Here is a 23,168-nt window from a genome sequence, read left to right as displayed (position 1 = left end):
CATCTAGTGCCACTCTCATGATAAAGTGGAGCTATACTTCCTCTTCTGTAAGCATCTCATGACGTGTTGCGGGACAGCTTAACATTTACTTTACATGCATTTGTTTTTGCAGATATGGAGTTTTAGCTGCTAAAATATTTTTGTATGTGTAATATATGAACATTAAAGATCAATGAATAGTGTTATATAGCAATTAACATATTTGGATTAAGTGAATAATTTATTTAATTACACGTTCCTCGAAGCATGAATATTTTTAAGAGCAAAATTCTATTTAGTTACACGTACGAGTATAAAGTAAGGAATGACACGGGGCAATTCGGTTTAGTATTTGAACGTTCCTTTTATATTTGTTTTACACGGCGGGATGCTTACACTTCGAGGAAAGAGAAATGAAATGGCTTCGATAGGAGTGTGGGGATGTCTCGTGGCAGTGCAAACAGGTTATCGGCTTTATTTTTAGTCTGCATCGAACAAAAAAACTCCATTAAACGTGTTCGAAAAGAGTCGGTTGAAAAAGAGACAGTGAAACCAGACCTGTGGGTGAAAAAGTAGCGAATGGTCTAACAAGAGTCCTGCGTTATATTCTATGGTTTTAAATTCACGCATGACTTACGGTGTGATAAACATTTGAGTGAAGGCAATTTTTACAAGCTTTCAGATGAAATAAATTCGAAAATGACCTGTTCTTTTCGCTATGCACGCGCCTCTGCATGGACGCAACTGTGCCCAATCTGTCTGGCTCATGAAATGGCCGTCTTCATCTTCACCGTTATAACCGTCGACCTTAGAACCTCAGATTAGTTTTGGATCTACATAAAACATCTTCGTCGGTAGTCTCAAACCCTGGAAAGATTTCGGCATTGTAGCGTTTGTTTCTATAGTCTCATCTTCTGAACAAACAACTTCGTCCTTGGCGATATTTTCCTAAAGTGATTGGTTTCTGACCCACAGGAATCTCTCAGCGGAAATCGAAGTCAGAGCACTTCTCCGGAGTTTTGACCCACGTATGATTTCTTCCTGGTCTCAAGAAATAAGCATGCGTTCTCAAGCTATCAGCGAACAAACACAAATCCACAATTTCAGTTTTATATGCCAGGTTGTTTAGTGTTAATAACCGATACGGCATAATTAGCTGTAATTCTGAAGCACTCCAAATGGTTTTAACTCATATCATATCGGAAAACTATTATTATTATTTAACACTCTCATTCCTTCTAGTACCATTGCTTGTTACGTCATGAGAGTCACCGCTAGGTCACAGGACTACATCGTTATATGGAGGCTCAGTCTTCATCTAGCGAAATAGTTTATTTCTAACACTAAAGCTGGGACATGAAAGATGACATCAGGTCGGTGAGACCCACCGGAATGCGGGAGTTTTTTAGGGTTACCGGTGGGTCACGGAGAGATATTTATGCGTGGCAAAAAATCTCCTGGGAGCCAACGTGTTGCTAGGGAGTAGTATATTTCAGTACGTACTGGCAGGATGTTTCGGTGTATAGAACTTGGAACTTTGTAGACGGCAGACCGCAGTACCGCAGTTGTTGCTTGCCTACACCGAGGAATCAGGGTACAATAAGTTATAAAAAAGAAAACCTTTGCTAAATTTGGATCAACTATGGTACTGCATTAATAACAGTACATAATACAATTAACACGAACAACAAAGAACCTCGTTCAAGTGAGACTGGCTTATTCTCTGCCAAAATGTAAGATGAAAGAGTTAAACAGTCTGCTACTCAGTACGTCCGTGTCTTAGTATAAAGTATATATATATATATATATATATATATATATATATATATATATATATATATAGTTTGTTGTCATGTTTACATTATGTACAGACTACTTCAAGCTTTTTAAATCCTTACAGGCTTTAATGTGTTTACGTGTCACTTACGTATGATATCCATATTTAGTTGTGACTTTAAACATGCAAGGAAGAGACTGAACAAAGTTTTAATAAAGTCTGAAGATGTAGTTCTAAAACACCGCATGTCTTGCAGGTTAAATAAACACATTTGTTGTGTGTTTGACAGAATTTTAATCCTTGAGTATTTTAACACACGTGATAGGTTTTAAGCTTCTAAAACTATGAATTTCCTTTATATTTTATTTTGATGTTATTCTGTTTTAATTATTTTTATTCGTGGATCCAATTGTTTCAGTAGTTTCATTTCTATCGGTTTTTGGTTTTATTTAATTTTGGTCGTAAGAATACGACTTGCTGACTCAATACTCACTCTTTCGTCTTCAGTGATTTTTCGTTGTACTATTGCAAAACCCCATTAGCTGAGTAAGTGCTAGTGCCGCCAGTCGGCGTTGTCAGACAAGTGACTTCATAATCAGAATTCCGAGAAATTAATAATTCTGTTGTGAATAGAAGCGAGCACTATACAATTTGTGGAACAAATGTGCACACAATAAGAATCTTGAAAAATATCCCAAACGACAAAGTCCTTCGAGCAAAGCTATTCCAGAGAAGCTAAATTATAAAGGAAATTTAAGTTCGTAAAGATTTCAGGATTTTATAGAGGATGTGATGAAAGTGAAGAACGCATCAGTCGGGGTAAGAGATGTAGAGTACCAATCACGAAGTTTCTCACCGTATAATTTCATCAATTCCTCTGTTACAACTACTTTTATGATTTATTTTATATTAAAATTCTCTCGTCACTGCTTTGTCCTCGAAAGAATCGATGTTTTCCTCAGTTACAGTAACATACAGCATTTACCACCGGATAAAAACAGCAGTTTCATGTATCTTCGACTTTCATTTTGTATAAATCAACCTGGAAGATTGTGTAATCAGCTCTTCAATTTCATTGTGGACATCGTTTTTATTTGATAGCATTTGTATTGAGTGGTCTACCGTTGCTACAATTTCGGAGACATCAATAAAGCGGATTGACAGATGAACTAAATGTCATGCGTCAGGTTGGAACAAGATTTGTCTTCTGCACGTAATTACTCACGCTTTGGTAATTGTTGCTATGTTGGTTACAACCCCCCCCCCCCCCCCCCCCCGAAGCACGGAAGTCATTGTAAGGGGAACAGTGCAATCTGAGCAATTCAAAGGAAGTTTAGTTATTTAACCGGTACCCTTTGTTGTCTTCACAAAAGGCTGTTTGAGGAGGTTGCCACAAGGTATTCTGTGTTCAGTATTTGTCATCACAGTGAACACCGAAACAAGGAATCCATTTGCCACGTACTTGGTTCTGTAGACACTTGCCCTTCCATATTTCAGTGTTCAGATCATCAGTTTTATTTTCTAACCCGCCGAACCTGTTACATTCGGGCATAACCAAAATGCAGTTATCTTGATAGCTGCGACTTCTGAAAGATTCATGATACAAGAAAGGTGACCTAAGAAGACGGCCGGTGGTAGTTTGCCAACAATTCAGAGGTGTTTGCCGTCTGCATCATCAGGACATCAGTACTTCTGAAACGTCGGTAAACTTCTATCAGTCTGCGTGGCGCTACAACTCAGAAGACAGCCATCTTTATACTCGTCGCCGTGAGATTTTGAAATCCTACTAAGGTGACGTGTATTTTATTGTTTATTTTTATTTTTATGAAACGTAGTAAGAAAATCGTAATATGAGGGGCCGTTTTGGAGCCGATAATATTACGTAATTTAAAATAAGTCTAGAAATTTGAGTATGTTTAGAAAAAGGCTGCAAGCTTATCTTTATTCCATCAACCAATGTAGTTATTCAGACCATTGTTTTGTCTGCTCTAGCAACAAATCTTGGAAGAATTTTATCCATTTCAATTGGATTTCTATTTATGCATGGCGGAATGTATATGCGGCGCCCCTTTCTGTAAAAAGAGGTTGAAGACGAAGCTAGATGGCGGTTCTTCTTAAACAGATCTGAAATATTGGCTTAAGTTATTGGGAAGCTTTTTGGAAGTTTAAAAAGTGTATAAGCGTTTTTGAACATAAAACTAACACAGAGACGGTCTGACAGAAAGACTTTAGAAGAGACTGGAACGCAGATCGCGCTAAACCCAGTAATTTACGATTGTGACTTATACCGACAAATTGTGGCGAATGAAACAGCACAAGGAAGTGTAAATAATGCGCTCTCACAGTTTCCAGTTTAATGTAATCCTCAAAGGCTAAAGCGTTTGATATAACTAACGCATCGTGTTCACTGAAGGTTTAGAGCAACAATTATTCAAAACTAATTAACTCCATGAAGCAGAGACCTTGAGAAGCTAACAGTACGCTCAGCTAGTCTAATTCTTCAGTTTTTATGGAACTCCAAACTTCGTTGCCGTGGGATTTGAGATTTTTACGGCGGTGTGTCTGAAGATGGCTGTCTTCTGGGTTGTAGTGCCGTGTAGCCTCGTAGTTTACCAGCGTTTTAGATGTCCTTGCTGCTTCCATCACCAGGCGGCCTTGGATTTTGAGAGCGAGAAAATATAAACTGTGCAATTCTTTAGCTTTTGCTAAAGCCAATTATCTATATCGCCACATAATCCTTGAACCTCTTGTCTTCCACATGAAATATATAAACACTTAATTAAATTTAAGTTCTAGAAACAAAAAGATGTGATATTACAGATATTTTATATTTACTGCTGTAGCACAATACGGTGATTGATTGATTGATTGATTCATTAAACAATCATCTAGCAGCAAAACAGCGGAGTACAGTAAAAATAGATGAATATCCTGGGCAATAGTAAGCATAAACTGGTTTTTAAAAAGTATTGATTTAACGCTAAAATAATAACACCGAACACTTCACTGATCCCTGTGAAGTACTGGGAAATTATCAAGGCTTGTTTACGTTTTAATATTCTATGAAATTTAGCATAAACGTCATTTAATTGTATTGTCATGACTCGTCATGTCACTAGTCAGATGACGTAACACATTCAACATTTTAATAGCTAGAGAGATTAAACGCATTGCATTTACAATTGAGGTTTGTTTTCGTGACAGCGGATAGATGGTGTTAGTCGGCGGAATGTGTCTGTGTGTGTGACTGGGTCATGGTTTTGTGTTCCAGTAGTCGGATCTCGAACACAGTGTCTCCAGATGGCGATGACGTATTGTACAAAGCATATGATGAATGTGAAAAGGTTCACGAGAGAATAATATATCAAACAGACGTTCATTTACACATTTGAAAAATGCTTTTTATTGTAGTTGTATGTGACATACACAATTGGCTTTTTAGGTTCAGCGAAACGATGCCAGGAGTCGTGATGGAAGAAACTTTAATAGGTTAAAAGAACGTCTTTAAAGCAGTTCCAGCAAGAGACTCTGATACTGCAAACAAAATGATATCCATTTATGTGTGTTCGGAATAAATGTCAGAGTCAATTGAATAAATAAATGTCAGAGTGAATTTTTTCTGATTTTTAGTTTTCGACAACATCCATTTTGTCTGCGTTCATGGATTATGAATGATTTCATATCAGTTTATTTTATATTTAAACTGAGTCCAGTATTTGGCCTATACTAACTGGCCCTTTATATGATACAATTTTATTTTATTTACAATAGAAAATAAGAAACAATACACAAGGTAAATGCAATAAACAATAAACAATCCAGGTTAATGATAGCTACTCACAAGCCGGTATACACTAAATTAAACCTATTGTCTGGTAGGAACTACAGGGAGTGGAGCTCATTCGTCGGGCTGTTTCACCAATCAAAACAGGCAAACGTGTTTCATTGCGTCAATGAAGCTATGAACAGCACAGACTCTGGCAGCAACACTAACCCTGTTCTCGAAACATGAGAATCAGGTGTTTCCCTTTAATTTTAACACAAAAGAATTCAGCACAGATGCTGGAGAATTCTACTCTGACAGTACCAACAGGTCGGTCTTTCTTCCATTTTGTTTTTATACTCGTTCGTTATACGTGCATGCAGCTATGTGTTGAAATGCTATTACTTCTATCTAGCTATTATGTTCATATCGCAGTACTCTTCTTGCTAATATTTCTTTCTGAAGAAAAACAGACACTCTGTCAAATGCTATTAAAGGAGATGATACAGGAGAATATAGGATTAACTCATTCCATGGAACACTTTTTCGTAAAAGGTTGGCAGTACATTCAGCTAGTCAAGAAATAACTTTACTTTTATGGAAAACGCCCCTACCCTGAGCCAGTGGAATCCAATCGACATACACACCCTATTCCCCCCAAGATTCATTTCAATATATTATTCCATCTGATCCTAGATTTTCCATTTTATCTCTTTCCTTCGGTCTTTTTCAAACAACAATGTTGTACATATTCTTGTTTCTTAGTGTATGCTACATGCTCCGCCCATCTCTACTTCGTAGATTTTATTATTTTAATAATATTTGATGAAGAGCACAAGTTATGAAGCTCCTAATTATCGAACTCTCTTTAGCCACTACCTTCATGGCACTTCATCCTATTTATGTTTACGAAAAAAGTACTCGACATTCTGTAACACTTCATTGTACTTCAAATGTTTACTAGGGCTTGATAGTTATTGTGATGTAATAAATAAAGTCTGAGTTATTTGTCATTCTCATTGCATTTATTTTTTTGGAAAAGAAATAGTGACATCACACACACTTTCTGTAATTTACACCGACTTTTTAAACCATTATATATTATTAAATTAAGAGCAATATCACATTCTGTCTATTATTTACGATCGTGGTTGTGCTTTGTGATCGCTTTATGAATTATACACAGTTGCTTAGCGGCATAACATCGGTCTAAATACATGCATTATAAAACAGCATTGTGCATTCAAACAACCCACAGGGCGACGGAAAGCCAAACGATTTGTATATAATTGACGGGCTTCTGATGGAGTGACAAAGTGTTTTCATTGGCAATGAAAGTACAGACGCAGTGTCTAAAAACACACAAAGTCACTTAGACGAAAAACATACGAAAGTGTAACATCAATTAAAGGTAATTTAATTTTTTACGCTGACAAAACAAAACCATAGTATTTAGACGTTATTTTTACGTAATAGTCCTGTTTTCCGGTATATTTCGTCCGGAAGCTTTATAGTTATTACGATGTCATCGAAATGTTTTATTGGCAGGGCCATAAGCCACTCTTGCATCGCTTCTGTTCATGATCTAAGTTCGTGCCTGATGGAAATTGATCAGTATTGATCCTTAGGTTGTCTCGAATGCGCTGATCGACCTACTTCTGTAACTCAACATGTCATGGGATAGTCCCTGTCCGTCGCGAATTTTTGTAGGAACTAGGCAACCAGCATGACCCGGGGTAATTGTTGCAATACGTTATTGCACAACAGTGGGACCCGAGGGCGTTGTTGGGACAATTATAATCTCCCCCCCCTCGATCTACAAAAATTTCGTCAAAGTGTATTCACTGGTTTTCGAAGTGTAATCAGCACACGGATAGACGAAGAAACACGATCCCCACCCCCATTAGGTTTTATTTTATTTTCATGTGCTTCATAGAAAGCAGTAGGCGAACTCTGTTTCTAATTGGCTTCATATAGAGTGAATTATAAGGTACGTATTTTTATTTAATCACGACTATCAGTACTCCTAAAACTACACAATTGAAGCCCTAAATTAAAATAAATAAAATGTCTGCCCCCTGCACAGAAATGAACGCATGCTGTTTCGTTGATTCCAGTCAGTTCTCTGATCGGAATCCTGAAAATGTGCCTTTTTTGTTGAAACTTTGACTTGAGGCAGTTGGCGGAGTTCTGTGCCACCAAAACTTTTTTTTCAGAGATCACTCAGCCTGTTCAAGCCACCAGCATTGTTTCTGCCTTTGTTTCCTATAAAATCTATTTACAGAGGCAGATACGGGGCTTCACTCTGGTTCGAAACAGGGCCTCTGAATAAGAATGTTCCTAAAGCCAACGTTAAATCCATGTAGCTTATAAGATACTGGGCACCGCTGATCTGACAGATAGTAAACTGATTCGGGGAAGAACGTTATACATCTACTTTTATCCAAATACTTCACTCTACACAGAGAGGCCTCCAAGAATTTAAAGTTTTTAAATGGTTTAATGGCCACCCTAGGGTTACCAAATCAAGGTTGAAGACGTGAATGCGGCATGTAGCATAGATAGACGAAAAATGCATACAGATTGTTGGTTGGAAAATCTGAAAGGAAGAGGCTTATTCGGAGACCTAAGTGTAGATTGGATGACAATATTAAAACTGATCTTGAAGAAATCGTGTGTAAGGGTGTAGAAGTGTAGATTGTACTCATCTAGTTCAGGATAGGGATGATTTTGTAAGCTGTTACGAACGTGGCAATGAACCTTCTGGTTCCATAAAAAACAGAATTTCTTGACAACCTTTCAATTATAAGCTTCTCAGCTTAAAATGTTATATTAATTTTCATTCATTTACGTTTGAAAATTACCTTTACTTCGTATATTATTTTTAAATTTGAGTTCTGTTATTTTCATATCGTCTTGAAACCTAAGGTGGAAACGTCAGAGTAGTTGTTTCTAAAGATCATATTGATTTGTCCAGCAATTCCTAAGTTTTGCATAGGTACAATTTCATATCCTGTCATGATAACACGGGCATGTCATAAGTACTGCGATAAGTTTAATGTATTCCTTATAGTCATGTAAGGACAAGAAGTTCTAGGTTGAACGTGTTAGATCTGTTTTCCTTCACGTGCTCCACACAGTATTCTAAGAGTAGCAGGAATTACGCATTAATAATTTTGTATTTAGTTATCCATTTCTTTACATAATTTCGACTACTGTCAGACTCCCAGGTACAACGTTAAAGTTTACCTCCGTCTTCATTGTTTGTAATAGTTTAAATATAAAAATTTTACATACAAATTTTGTGGGTACGTTTGTGATATTCATTCAGAATTTCATTTTATTAACTCAATTAGTTCATTAGTTTGTGCCATTATTTTGGGGCCCTTTTCCTAACATTGCCGCTGACTAGTTATCTCTCGCTTTGAAGTTTCTTGTGTAGCCAAAAATGTGTCGTACCTGATTTTTGTTGCCGGTTTGTGGGGTCAGTAGGGAGGGACACACAGATGTGATGTAGTTTCCAGGACCGGCTGGCTGGGAGAGAAGTGTTTGTCGCTATGGTTACAGCGCCTGCGCCTACGCCTACACTACCCTTTATTTGGTGGAGCTGCTGCTAGGGGTTTGTTCTGTGCTGTTTCTTCGAGGGTAGCTGCTGATTGCCGCTGGCTGCACATAGGGGAGGTCGTGAAAGCTTATGTCCTTTCTTGATGACAACCGTCGTCACACTATAAAGGCATGGAATAATTTCGTGGAAAACCCTTTGCAAGTATTGGATCGTGTGGATAATAGTGTTTTATGTGTGGCTAATCATACCTCCTTTTAGTGTATGTTTTTGTGTTCAGAACGGACAGACTTACAGAAAATAATTTTATGTTACACGTTAGGGGTGGGGCACTTATCTTCAAAAAATATCCGTTGAAAAAATTAAATTTGCCACGCTGTACTTTCATTCGAAAAATTGGCAGAAAGCTACCAGTTCGTTTGACTTAGTATAAAAGTGCAGTGAAAGAATTCTATCCTCTTGTACGTTGTATATGTTAAAATTCAACAGGGATGTAGTGCGCGCTTCTTACAACCAGAGGGTAGTAGTATCGATGTCACGTCCGAACACCCGAAGAGGTCAGATGATACTGTTGTTATATTTCTAATACAAAACAGGTTGTCATTGGTCACCAGGTGTCTCTGAATTAACTTCAGTTAGTACGAGAAGTTATTTAATCAAATAATTCTACGCAAGTACTTATAAAACACAAAACGCTCATTTTGATTTATGTTCAAGTATTTGTGACTGCTACCTGTGAATTGTTGTGTGGTACAAGTGAAGATTATAGGGCGGAGGGAAGTATGGGAGGAATAAGTGTTTTCAGAACGATGTTAAGATGGAAGGAGGGTCTGCGAAATTTAGACCTGTGGTGGTGTCAAGGAACTGAAGCTATTCTTTGTACTTGAAGGACGCCATTGTACGAACAGAGAGGTTGTTGATGGCTCGACGATGTGATGAAACAAATTACCATGACCGTTGACCCCAATAAATTGTCTTCTAAGTCTCGTACACTACCAGCTGAAGAAGACAGACAGATTCTTCTCCAGCTGGCACTTCTGTTCGTCTGTTCTATCCAGTTCTTCGTGATATTCATGTTCTGCTGTCGCTGTCTGGACGCTGTTCTGTTCGAATATAAAGGACAAATGTTGTTCAGCAGCCTTTATCTCTGAAGTAGATGGATTCTTGATAGGTAATGGTAATTTGTACAGCGAAAGTAATTTTGAACAGTAGCATTGACAATATCACGCAGATTCTTCGTAATTCTTAAAACATTTTACTGTTGGAACTATCGACTTATCTCTTATCATGACTAAAATCATTCAGTACTCAGCTATAAAACTTCTAACTTTGAATGTTTTAGAACTTTCTTCTGTATCTTCGCCATAATTGCTGTTTGAAGACGCTTTGTTTAATTTCAATCTGAATAATCTTAAAAGTGCATTAACCACTTCCTTGTTCTGACACTTCTTTAAAAATGAAAATCTGATACAATTTCTTAATATGTGTCTTTACATGTAAGAACAAAGAAAGCAAGAACTGGGTGGCACATGTAAGAGGAATTTCCTTTGGGCCTCTTCTAATAGAGCGCTAATAGCGAAATTTGCAGATTGTTTTCTCGTTTCTAGGTCAGGTTACTTTATAATGAGAATGTAATCCTCCTCGTCGTCGTCATTTCAGACCGTTTCTCCTTTCAAAATACCGAAGAGAGAGGGGACTGTAAAAGCGTTTAGTTCAAAAGAATAGCTACGTCATCCCACCTTTTTGCATTCGTCCGTCTGGAGACAAGTCCTCCTCTACTTATTCCGCTTACCTTCACAAGACACCTTTTGTCGCAACATTTCTTCTCTTCATCGATCCATTCATTTTCCATCTTTCTCGCCCTGTCTCCGTAAAACCCTTCCTGCTGCCGAACATCTTAACCCAATTATCGTCACCCTCTCTGCCCCCTTGCTCCTTCAACTTCACCCGCCCCTTTTCCTGACAAATCATCGTATTTCCGTCAATACTGTTATCAGACATTTCCCTTCGCCAATTCTGTGTCTTCCGTAACACTCACTTCCCGTGCTTTTCCTTTTAAATATTTACCGTATCACCGTTTGTGAATTAAGTCATTAAAGTCAGCAAGAGTGTAAGGGACCTATATAACAAACACGAAAACCTTTCCTTCAACATAGAAGACTGTGGTTCGCTTGATCCTAGTGGATATTTGGTCGAAGGCAGAGAGATTCGACGTCGAGACTATGATTGTTGGATTGGGATGCGTCACGGTCTTCGTGATGCTGCTAACGGTTTCTATGGTGACGACAGCTTCTTTGATGGGCGTGACCCTTCCTGCTATATCCACAGCTGCCAACCTGTCGTCATCAATGCCGCCAAAAACGTCAGCCTGGCGAGGAGGCAGTTCTGGTACCCATCACCACCATCAAGTCGAAAAGAAACATAAAGAGGGGAATTTGACCATCGGACTCATACTACCACACACGAACTTCGGAGTGCGGGATTATATAAAAGCGATCAAAGGAGCAGCGGAAAAATTGACAAAGTCCCGTGGACCTAAGTTCAACTTCTTGAAGAAGTTCGAGTTTTCTCCTTCTCAAGTGCACAGTGTTATGATGACCCTCACACCTAGTCCTACTGGTGAGTAAACGATTGTATCTCTTTTAGGCTATTAAACTGTGTGTTAAAAGTAGATAAATGTTCGACAAAGGTAAAAATTAAACGCCTGGTTTATCACGTTACTCGTTTTCGGGGAAGTTACTATACGATCCGAAAATAAGCCGAGGATTTATCGGCATTTTCCGTATTTTTGCTAGGGGGAAAGAATTACATTTTATTTCATGTCAGCAGTAGCAAATAACAAATTACGTACCACATATAATTTGTTTGACAGCCATTGAATGTAATGAAATAATCTCTGGCGATCATCCATGTGAGAATGGCGTGAACTCGTATGTAGGTACCAATGTTTTAGATAATCATGCTACCTCCATCTTCAGCGTTGTATTGAATTAATAGGAAATTTATATCTATAAGAACATTCTGTGGCTGTGTTTTACATCTGTATTTGCTACTCGTTCAGCCAGTCGTTTGAATAACTGCTCCTCTGGGTCGTTAATTTTTAAAGCCTGTAAGAGGAACATTGTGCGGTGCGGGGAGGTGGTGTATAACCTCCCCCACCCCCGCTGGTAGGCATTCGGGATAAACTGTCTGTCGTTCAAGTGGGCATTGGCGAAGTGAAAGAGAACGTCATGTGGGATATGGTGTTCCAGTGTGGTTTTAAATAAAATTTTAATTCTGCGACAGTGAAAGCGTCTACAACTGTGCTCTATATTGCTCAGATATGTTCTAAACCATTCGTAAATACGTAACAGAGTAATGGTGCCACTGAACGCAGTCATGCTGAAGAAATTATTATTCCGTAGGGGGGAGGAAATTCTGAAATGGATATTTGATAGCACGTACGTGTTATCCTGTGATATTGCCTCTTTCCATTTGGGACCCTGGTGTTTCACCTGTTTTAATTTGTCTTCTTCAGTTTCATATTAATTTATTTTGTATTTTCCTTCCATTTCCTTAATTTTTCTCTTCTGTTCTCATTCCACATACTCCGTTTCCTACTTATCCAATGGTCCTGTCTTCTCTTTCCCCTACATTTGGCCGGTCTGGAGTCCACCATTCTCGTATTTCCTCCCTCGCTCTGCCTGTACTCACGAAAATCCACCTTTTCTCATCCGATCTATTGCTCCAGCTAAGCTTCAGCTTTTTTCTGTCAGCTGCTTATTATCGCCCTGGTGATGGAGGCAGTAAGAGCCTTTGGAACGTCGACCAATTTCTACGAGGCTAAAGAGCACAACATTCCAAAAAACAATAAAATCTTCTCGGGCAATCAGCCGCGTTAACTGGTTACCGTAGTAAACCGACGTTTCGGGAACAAACTCTATCCCCATCTTCAGGGTTCTGATGTGACTGGATCCTCGGAAGTCGCCTGGCGAGGATCCAGTCACATCAGAACCCTGAAGATGGGGATAGAGTTTGTTCCCGAAACGTCGGTTTACTACGGTAACCAGTTAACGCGGCTGATTGCCCGAAAAGATTTTATTGATTGTACTCGCCGCGAAAGTCTCAAATCCTATATCCCAGAAAACAGTCTTATTTTCTCCGCCCTGGAAGGCCAAAGCCCTACAAAAGGACTGTAGTGCCGCAAAGCAGTAGCTGATTGTCATAATCTTTCGCTAGCTGATTTTCTATCCGTCTCTCCAGAAAGATTGCTGCATGTAAATTCTTAAAATTTTCAGTGACTATCAGCGTCTCAATGACTGCTCCATAGAGTCAGTTTGCGACTTTATAATTACTCTGTTTATGTATACAGTTGGGTTATTTGATATATATTTAAAGTAACTGTCTAATAGCATTTAATAGAATTTTAGGATCTTTGAAATGCAGATACGTTTTTCATTATACCGTCAGCACGACCAAACGGCTGCATCACCGTCTCCCATAATTACCCCGTATAAAGTTCTCGTTGCACCGGAGACAGTAGTGCAAAAGGGTTGGTTGTTCATAAGCTGGCCTGAACTGTAATGTCGGCGAGTGCAACGTTCAATAGCGAAGGTCGAATTCACTGACCGTGAAAAACGTTATTCGCTCTGCTCCGATAACCGCTTCCCTCTGTCTGTCCCCGCTTCATAAAACGGAAACACTGCACAGACAATTTTGCATTCATTTGCTAAATGCCAATAGCCAAGTAAGTAACCATACATTTGTTATTAGAAAGCCTTGTGAGACAATGCTTAAAACTATTTAGTTTATGTAAGACGTCACAGTGTAGAACCACGGTGATAAATATTAAAACGTAATTTATATACTAATCTTCCGTTTTATTATCATAATTTAACAAATATGAATAAATTAGTTTGTTTCTTGTGATCTTAGAATGAAGTTTGTTATATAACTATATACACTGGATGATTTTTCTTATTTATACACAATTATGTGTCATGTAGGAATTTAATACATATGTAAGATATAATAAATTCACAATTTTACTATTTTAGTACATTTCGGAAATTAAATATACCGAATAACTCCATATTGATGTTTCAAAATTTTTAAAATCTAAAAACGAATTTGCAAGTTAAATGATTAATATATTTAAGGGCATCTTTGAGGTTCATAAAACAATTACATAAAATCTCGAGTTAGGAAATGTGTCTCAAATTTTTTTGAGGATTGTACTTTGGCTACATTACGGACGCGTGTTGGCAGTTACGCCAGCTGGTTCCCGCAGAATAAAACATTGAAACATGCAAAAACGCTAATTACGGAAAAATTATTTAAATAGCTCCACATTAGAAATAAATTAAAATCTTATTAAGTGTCCAGTATAAATTTCATAACTGATATACAGTCAAACCCCGGTTCACGAACTTAATTCGTTCCTGAAGGTCGTTCGTAAACCGAAATGTTTGTAAACCGAAACTATTTTCCCCATAGAAATTAATGTAAAATGGATTAATCCTTTCCTGGACCCCAGATGATTGCTTATTTAAAATATTACAACAGTACTTTGTGCACAAGTTCTTAACACAAAATCAATGGAAACCATTGAATCTATCACAAAAAAGATAAACACAACACTAAGCAGATCAAATATAGACGAAAACTTAATTTAGCTTTACCGTACCTGTATGGATGAGAGTTGACGGCGTAAGTGGAAGGTGGTGAGGAAGTGGAATGTTATTGTTTGGAAGGGGATTATTTTTCTTTTTTCTGTCTCTTGGCACCACTCGACTCTGCATCAGACTCACTGGGCCTCTGTCTCACTAAAAAGTTGTCCAGTGTGATTTGTTTTTGTCTACGTTTTAAAATGTTTCTAAAGTGACACCTGGCATTATCATAGAAAATGTTTATGCTGCGGCTTGCAACTGCTTTATCGGGGTGATATCGTTCCATGAAACTTTGCACCTCACCTCATTCTGCACAAATTTCACGGATCAAAGAAGTTTCAAGATCAGAGGCACGAACACCATTTTCATGTTTGGCTATGATTTCTTTCTTAACATCTATCATGATATTGGTATTTTTTCTTTTCACTTCGCTGCTATCATTGTCTTTCTTTGGCCCCATGCTGGATCATTCTTCTACGAATACTGCCGACGCTGATACTCCCAGCTTATCGCTCCACAATGATGACGGCTTGCGTGTTCGTAACTCGAGACACAGTACGTCATCCGAGACGCTTTGTGTTCGGAAAATTTGTTCGTAAACTGAATTGTTCGTGACCCGAGGCGTTCGTGAACCGAGGTTTGACTGTATATTTGTACAGCTTAATATACGACATATCGATTTGAAAGACATCTGATTGGTATCGCAACATTACTATAAAGAAACAGGTACTATTAAACAAATTGGAAATGAAAAATACGTTAAATCCTAATGGTAATTCCCAAAGTTGACTTATAGGAGCTAAATGAAAGCGTAACAGAATTATGATGCCAATTCATTACGAAAGGAACTAGTGAGTTAAAAAAACTGTTAAATTACGTTTCCACTCGCTATACGTAGCCGGCTAAGAGTGCTAGTCGATGTATAGGTCTCTGCGAAGCACCCTGCCATTTAACGAGAATACAAGTTGATGTAGCAATTTTCCGGAAGACATAAAAAAATTCTACGTACAAACTGATGTTCGCGAAAATGCAATCGAAAGACGTTCACTTTAGGCAGTGTTCTTTGTGTATATGTAGCCTGTATGTGTACATGTGTGCATGCGTATGGATGTATGGTAAATCAAACCCATAACATCATAATATAACGATCAGTCAATTACGAAGTCCTTCGAATAGTAGGTACGAGCAGTAAGGTGGATTTGCGTCCTTAGAGGTTTTAATAAGGTGATAGCGAGTTTCTGTAACGAGTAATGACGGAGTAACGACTATATCTGGTATTAAGGGAGAAACCTCTATATAATCAGCAAGTGTTAGTTGGTAGCTTGGATGATTGATTGATTGGTTGGTTAGTGATTATTTGCTGGTAAGGGATCTTGGGCCTTATGTGATAATATTTATGACTATGTGAGTGCTGTTTAACCGTTGCCATGGAAATGCTCTATTACACTGGTGTAACTATCGTATTTTGTTAGGAAGAAATGAAGTTATGTTGCCAATTTCAATAAAACGAGTCATGGTATATACCCATTATATTTTGGCGAGAAGGAAATTCCGATAAACCTGTTCGATAAAATGGCTATTTAACGAAATACAAAGGAATATTTTTGTGTTATTAGGATATCTGTAGTAAGATTTTTTCAGTAATCGATTTGTATCTCCTATAATATTGTAGAAGGTCAATAATTATAGCAAATAATGCGTTTGTAAAGGACGCTTAATTGCTGAAATAGGTATTCCCTCGTCTCCAACGTATGGGGATACTGAGGATACAGGGAACGACCCGTTCTTCAAGTGCCTGAGCACTGCTGGTCCCAACTGTTCGTTGGCTTGATCTATAGACATTCAGTAGGACTCCTTGGACGAGGGACACAGGACAGCACAACACAGAGAAACGCGGACAAACATCCATGGCTTGAGTCGGATTCGAACCCACGGTCCCAGCGGCCAAGCGGCACAGGGACCACGCCTCAGACCGCGCGGCCACTGCGGATCCCCCTCCCCCCCACGTACGGGCAACACTTAAATTGTGTTCGGGATCTTGTCAGCCACCCAGCAGCATTTCTCTAAAACTGTTTGTATGATATCATAAAGATGCGAAAAAGTTAAAATGTTTGGGAACGACAGTAACAAATCAAAATTATGTTCATTAAGAAATTAACAGTGATTTAATTGGCGAAATTGTTACTATCATGTAGTTCAGAATAGTTTTCCTTCCCATCTCTCTGAGAAAGGAAAGTTTAATTTGCTTCTCAGTTTGTTTGAATTAAAACGAATGAACTACGTGTGGTAATATTTGTATACTAAAACTCATTAAGCCCCTACATCGAGTTATCAGACTCTGTCAAAGGACTCTGACGGTACATACAACCCTTTATTTGGTTCCTTGAGCACAGCATCCCGTTAAATAAAAAATGAATGAATCACAATATGCAATACGAACTTAACATGACTGTCGTAAATTAAATTTTAAAATTCTGTCATCAGATCTCGCTGTCGAGTAGTTAGCAAACCTGCTACATATTCGGGAGGTCCTATGTTCAGATCTCGAACCGCAAACTAAGCGAATATAAGAATAATTTAACAAAATTTAGTGTAAGTCCACCGTACCGAGTTTGATCAAATTCGTCGATGTGCCTGGGACTCTGTTCCGTGCTGATAGACATCAGACGCACATAAAATTTATTGTAGCATATGAAATACTTTGTTTAAGTTAACAAATCTCTATTTTAGTGTGAAATATTAACATATTTGAATTCTGACGTTAGTGGCAACTTCACAATGTTACAGTGCCCTTACCCGCTGATAATTAAATACAATTTTATCCTGAGCGGTATACTTCAAAGGATATTATGACTTCATCTCTATTTACTGTTTTCAGATACTTGTATACACTATACCTGTATTGCTACTCTTTATTCCAGTGCATTTTTAGACTATAGCACATTACATCTTTTGACTATGAAAATCAAATGATAAAAAATTATTCTGTATGTTGTAATTAATGGCAAAATTGTACGTTTTTATAAGTCACATTTACATTCTAGATAACGGTCCCAGAAGTCTTTTAGATCTTTTCGTGCGATGATGCACATGAACATTTGCCCGAATATCTGGGAAATTGACCCGGAAATAAAATATGATGAAGGGGGACGAACAGAGGAATGATTAATTTATCTTACGAGTAGTGGGCGGAGCTCTGAATGAAACGGGAATGAATTTTTCGTGTGTAAATTCCAACCTGTAATTTTATTTCTTCCCTAACTAAACGCCTGCCACTTCCAGACTACAACTCTCATTCTCCGTCCCTTTCCGTCTTGATTTTTTGAGTGCCGAGACAATGCATTTCATATTTTGGATGCAGGAATAAAAAATTAAATGAAAATTAGCACAATTAATATTTTTGTTCTTAAGGTTCCGCGAATGGACATTTCTGTACACCTTCGGCTTTCGAACATAACCCATGTCGAATGTTGAATGTTATCAGACGTTTCGGCAAACATTTCAGTTGCCATCTTCAGGGTTAATACGTATTATCCTAGCGATTTTGGAAACTTTGTGTGCTGTAGGCCGTTGAGTACGCGTGGTATGTGCCAGTCGGTTTCATATGCTTCTCAAAGTAAGCAGCGATTATTTCCTTAACGACCGTTAACAATTTAATCTTTGTTTTGGGCAAGGATTCAATATGTAAATATTATTAAGACGAGTTTCATCTTCAGAGAGTTACACAGGCAACTTCTGTCGTAGATGCAAACCTGTGTAGCGCAAAACAACATAGTCACAGTAAGAAATATGTATATACGAGGTGCGATCGGAAAGTTTCCAGCCTGCGCGTATAAAAACCCGTACACTTATATCAGGTATTAAATTCATCTATCACCCTCGAAGTAGTTCCCCTGGGAGTGAACACAACGATCCCAGCGCCGCTGCCAAGCCTGGAAGCATCCCTGGAAATCTTTCTTTGTCAGCCTGTCAAGCACCATCTGCGATTCTGCCTGAATCTCTTGCCAAAGACTCGCCAAAACTGCTACGGAAACCTATGAAATACTAAAGCAAGCATTTGGGAAGTCCGCAATGGGTCGTGCACAAACTTTTGTGTGGCATTCACGTTTTAAAAATGGCCGAACCTCTGTCGATGATGACGAGCGTTCTGGACGACCATCTTCGAGCACAACGCCCGAAAATGTTACGAAGATTCGGCAGGCCATTCACGAAGATCGACGTCGTACCATCAACGACTTGTGCGACATTGTTGGGACAGGCTATGGGAGGTTGCGTGAAGATGTGAGACGGAAGCGGCCGGCAAAGTGGCGCAACCACAACTGGCTGCTGCATCATGACAACGCGCCAGCGCACACCGCCCTCAAAGTTCGGCGGTTTTTGGCCTCAAACACCATGGCCGTCATCCCGCACCCTCCTTAGCTCCGTCTGACTTCTTCCTCTTCCCAAAGATAAAAATTCAGCTAAAGGGAATGAGATTTGAGACGATAGAAGAGATTCAGGCAGAATCGCAGATGGTGCTTGACAGGCTGACAAAGAAAGATTTCCAGGGATGCTTCCAGGCTTGGCAGCGGCGCTGGGATCGTTGTGTTCACTCCCAGGGGAACTACTTCGAGGGTGATGGATGAATTTAATACCTGAGATAAGTGTACGGGTTTTTATAGGCGCAGTCTGGAAAATTTCCGATCGCACCTCGTATTAAATCTTGTCCGTCTAATCACAATAAATTCTTATTAAATATTAAAATATTACAATAACATTTAAAATATTTAAAATATTAAATGATATTCTTTATCGAAATATTCGATTTACATTAGACCATCATTTTTTCATGTTTCACGACATGTTTCAGTTCCTAAAACAACCATCCTCTGGTGTATATAATTTTATAAAGCTTCAAAACGATAAATAATTCAAATACAATTTTCATACATTATGCTAGCGTGCATTTTTATTAGATTTTTACCAGATATCAAACGATGTTCTTTTTCAGATTTTTATTCCATTTTTAATAACACACTCGATGTTGTTCTGTATATATACATCATGCTCAATGAGACTTTAGTGTTGGTGAACGTTTTGTTGTTTTTATATCAGTCTGTAATGTAAATAACATAAAGGTTAAATGAATATTAGTAAAATAGAAAACAAATTAATATATATTGAAGATAATTTTTGAAACATACCAGAAATGGTGTAGAGGAGTTACATCTGTCTGGAAGTATTGCCGTGTTTTGACTGAACTGTGTTCGTTGTGGATTGCGGTTGTCTTGTAGGGATGGCAAGTGAAAGGAGGTTGTTGTTGTTATTGTAATATTTTAATATTTAATAAGAATTTATTGTGATTAGACGGACAAGATTTAATATATACTTATTATATCACAATATGACGCAACTTTACCATCTTAAGAAATATGTATTAAAATTTGATATAAATCTAATAACCAGCCTGATAACTGGATGTTAGTCAAATATATGGACTTGAAATATTAATTAACAGGAGTGTAAAATAAATACACACAAATTCCTTTAAAACCAATTACTTAAATTTTTTTGAAGTTTATATATCGAAAACTATTTTCAGACAACGGGACAAATACCACTGTAATATTAGAATGCCCAAGAGCGTTAATATATGAACAGGAATTTAATTGCAGTATTTGAATTTCTGACATAGAAATCCAAATGTATTTTGAGGGTTTGATTGGAATCAGATTCCAATGGAAAACTGTGGAACGAAGTTAAGCATACCTTGACATTATACGTAAGGGAAAGCGGGGAACTTTGCAACAAGGGCATTATGCAATGGAGACACTTGGTCCTCTGTTTCTGTCCTAGCGCGCTCCAATGCAAGTACTAACACTAGTAGAGCTTCCTTGAAATATTATGTTTCCTACGTCACTTGTTCTTTCTGACAATTTTTCAAGTTTAACTTTCATTGAGTAAATTATAGTTATTCTTTTCAATGTCAAATAGTTCGTCAATATTTGATAGTACAACGACGTTCTAACTTGTTGAGAATTGTGTTGTGAGTATTATTAACTCTCTACAGCCCCGAATAATGGAATATTTGATTAAAAATTAATAAGAAAGATCGTGGAATGAAGTCTTGACCTAATTCAATGATTGAAGGGAAATTCCACAATCAGGATAGCCGATCCCCGGGTCGATTTGAACCAGTGATCTCCTAAGAACGTAACAGGAATGCCAACCCATAGACAGTTTCGTTTGATACCTATACTGTACTGCACAACAAATGCAACAGTGATTCGAAACATAGTCTTACTTTCAGGTTTCTGACGACGGTGCCTTATCACATGCAGAATTCTTCTTTTGGAATCTGTCCAGAGTCTAAATTATAAAATTACAACTTTTCGAAAGCTGTTTTTTCCCTAAAGACGAAAGCAGAATCCAGCTTTCAAAACGTTGCAATAGTTTTACAATTTAATGATTTATACTCTAGACAAAGTTCAGAAGAACAATTTTGCATATTGTAGTCAGATTTATTCATAACTGTGTTTAACTCTCAGGGTGATGTGTCCTCGGGACACGGATGCGATCCTGATGTACAGTTTTCAATAGGTAGGGACACGATGCGAGAACGTTAAACCTCCCTACAGTGACTGAAGCAGTTCTGTGATCCCCGTTTCTCTGTGGGGATTTGTACAGCACATTGCCACTGATAAATACGTATCTAGCAGCAACAGCAGTTTTCTCTCGTGCTGAATCTAGTAAATACGCTGCACTAACCTGCTTTTGTTGGTTTCACGAAACCTGGAGGGCGGAAATCCAATAACCATTACCCAAAGCTGTTATACACAGTACTGAGGTTATTTGAACAATTCAGAATTACTTCTAAACTTAGCTACTCGTGTTCTTTCCTAACCTGTGAAAGTAATCGTCAATCAAGCTGTTCTTTACCTTGTCTAACCGCCTTTAAACTTGGGGATTAAAATCTGCTAAGCCATAGTAGGATTTTACGTACTCTTGGCGTCTGTCTTCTGGACTGAAGCGCCGTGTGGTCTACTATATATTTACAAACATTTCCTCATCAGGGCGATGAGTTATTAATCATCGCCCTGATGATGTAGGCAGCAAGGATCTCTGAAACGTTGGTAAACTTCTAACAGACTGCACAATGCTGCAACCCAGAAGATAAGTTATTGTTTTACTTTGTTTATTATGGGTATAAAGCTTTGTTTTTGAACCTCAGGAAAATGTACTGATTGAGGAATTTGAGAACAAAGTGATGAAGAAAATATTTTGACGTAAGAGGGAGAAAGTATAAGGCGATCGGAGGAAACTACATAGGAGAAATCTCATAATTTTAACTCCTCGCCAGACATTAGGGTGATAAAATCAAGGAGGATGAGATGGTCCAGACATTATGCTTACATGCAGGATGGGAATAATGCGTACTAAATTTTATTTCGAAGATTAGAGAATAGCATTTAAAAATTTCCTGAAGACGTTGGATATATGCATGTGCATTAGACACATTTTACTCAAGATAAGTGTCAGTAGTGGACCCTTGCAAACATCACAATGTACTTTCAGGTTCTACAGAGAGGCAGGGAATTGTTTACTTTGATCGATATTTAGTTTCTCAAGAAGAACTCTGCTCAATAGAAGTGGTTAATGTATAATGTTTTATTAATGATATTCATACACTTTTATATTAAGATATTCTGATTGACTTCAAACCACATCTAGTACAGTATATTCCAAAATATATTATTGAAATGAGAAAATCTGTGAATCATTAAAATAAATGTCAGTGAAATCAGGTTAGAGAATGTGAATTGGATTCAGGTGGCTTAAGACACACACGGGTAGAGCGTGTGATTTGTCGTCTTCTTAGTGCATGAATGAAATAATGAACATTAGATCTGTTTCCTTTTTACTGTTTTTGAATCTCATACATTCTTGTCATCAAATCATGTAGTTTAATTAGCAGATTCCTTTCGTCATTCTTATTTCTCTCTTTGGCTTATTATCAAAGATTTTGATCTCAACTAACAGCAGTGAATTCCTCTTGGACTAGTAATAAGAATTGGTTCTTCTTACATGGAAAATTTTAATTAAAATATTCTTATTCTCTCTGTGAGAGAGAAGATCGATTTTCTTTACGAAGGGAGAATGAAATCTCTTCTTCTCTACCCTACACTCCGGATTCTTCCAACTGGCACGCAAATGCGTGGAATTATAATAAGAACACAGAAAATGGAAAGGAATGAGGAGAGGTCAAAGGAAAAGATGTCGATGAGTTACGCATTTTTACTAAAGTCAGCTAATTGCACAAGGTTCTGTATTTATTTAGTTGTTTATTTGTGTTTTAACGACACTGTCAGTTAATTAAGACTATAATGCCAGTGGTAGTTTCATTAATGTGTAATTAATTGGAAATTATATGGAAGAAAACAATCATGGCGAAATTTAAGG

At 37.9% G+C, this 23,168-nt stretch overlaps 1 protein-coding gene across 4 annotated transcripts in view; it reads left to right on the top strand.

Annotated features, from left to right (window-relative positions):
* The window catches only part of Nmdar2 (glutamate ionotropic receptor NMDA type subunit 2), a 212,855-nt gene that overhangs the window by 99,976 nt on the left and 89,711 nt on the right, over window positions 1-23,168 (top strand). Inside the window, exon 1 of one of the 4 annotated variants that reach the window (XM_087350248.1) lies at window positions 9,179-11,700. The exons of the other annotated variants lie outside the window; for them this stretch is intronic. Coding sequence (XP_087206374.1) covers window positions 11,304-11,700 — 397 coding nt within the window. The 5' untranslated portion in view covers window positions 9,179-11,303. Of the gene's footprint in view, window positions 1-9,178; window positions 11,701-23,168 lie in introns of those variants that run through there. 4 annotated transcript variants of the gene reach the window in all.

The sequence above is a fragment of the Zootermopsis nevadensis genome, unplaced genomic scaffold (genome assembly GCF_977971745.1).
Source record: "Zootermopsis nevadensis isolate Lab colony 2312 unplaced genomic scaffold, Znev_1.0 Znev_ptg000017l, whole genome shotgun sequence".
NCBI lineage: Eukaryota > Metazoa > Arthropoda > Insecta > Blattodea > Termopsidae > Zootermopsis > Zootermopsis nevadensis.
Note: the sequence above shows the minus strand (reverse complement) of the source record. Positions and strands in the feature narration are given on the sequence as shown.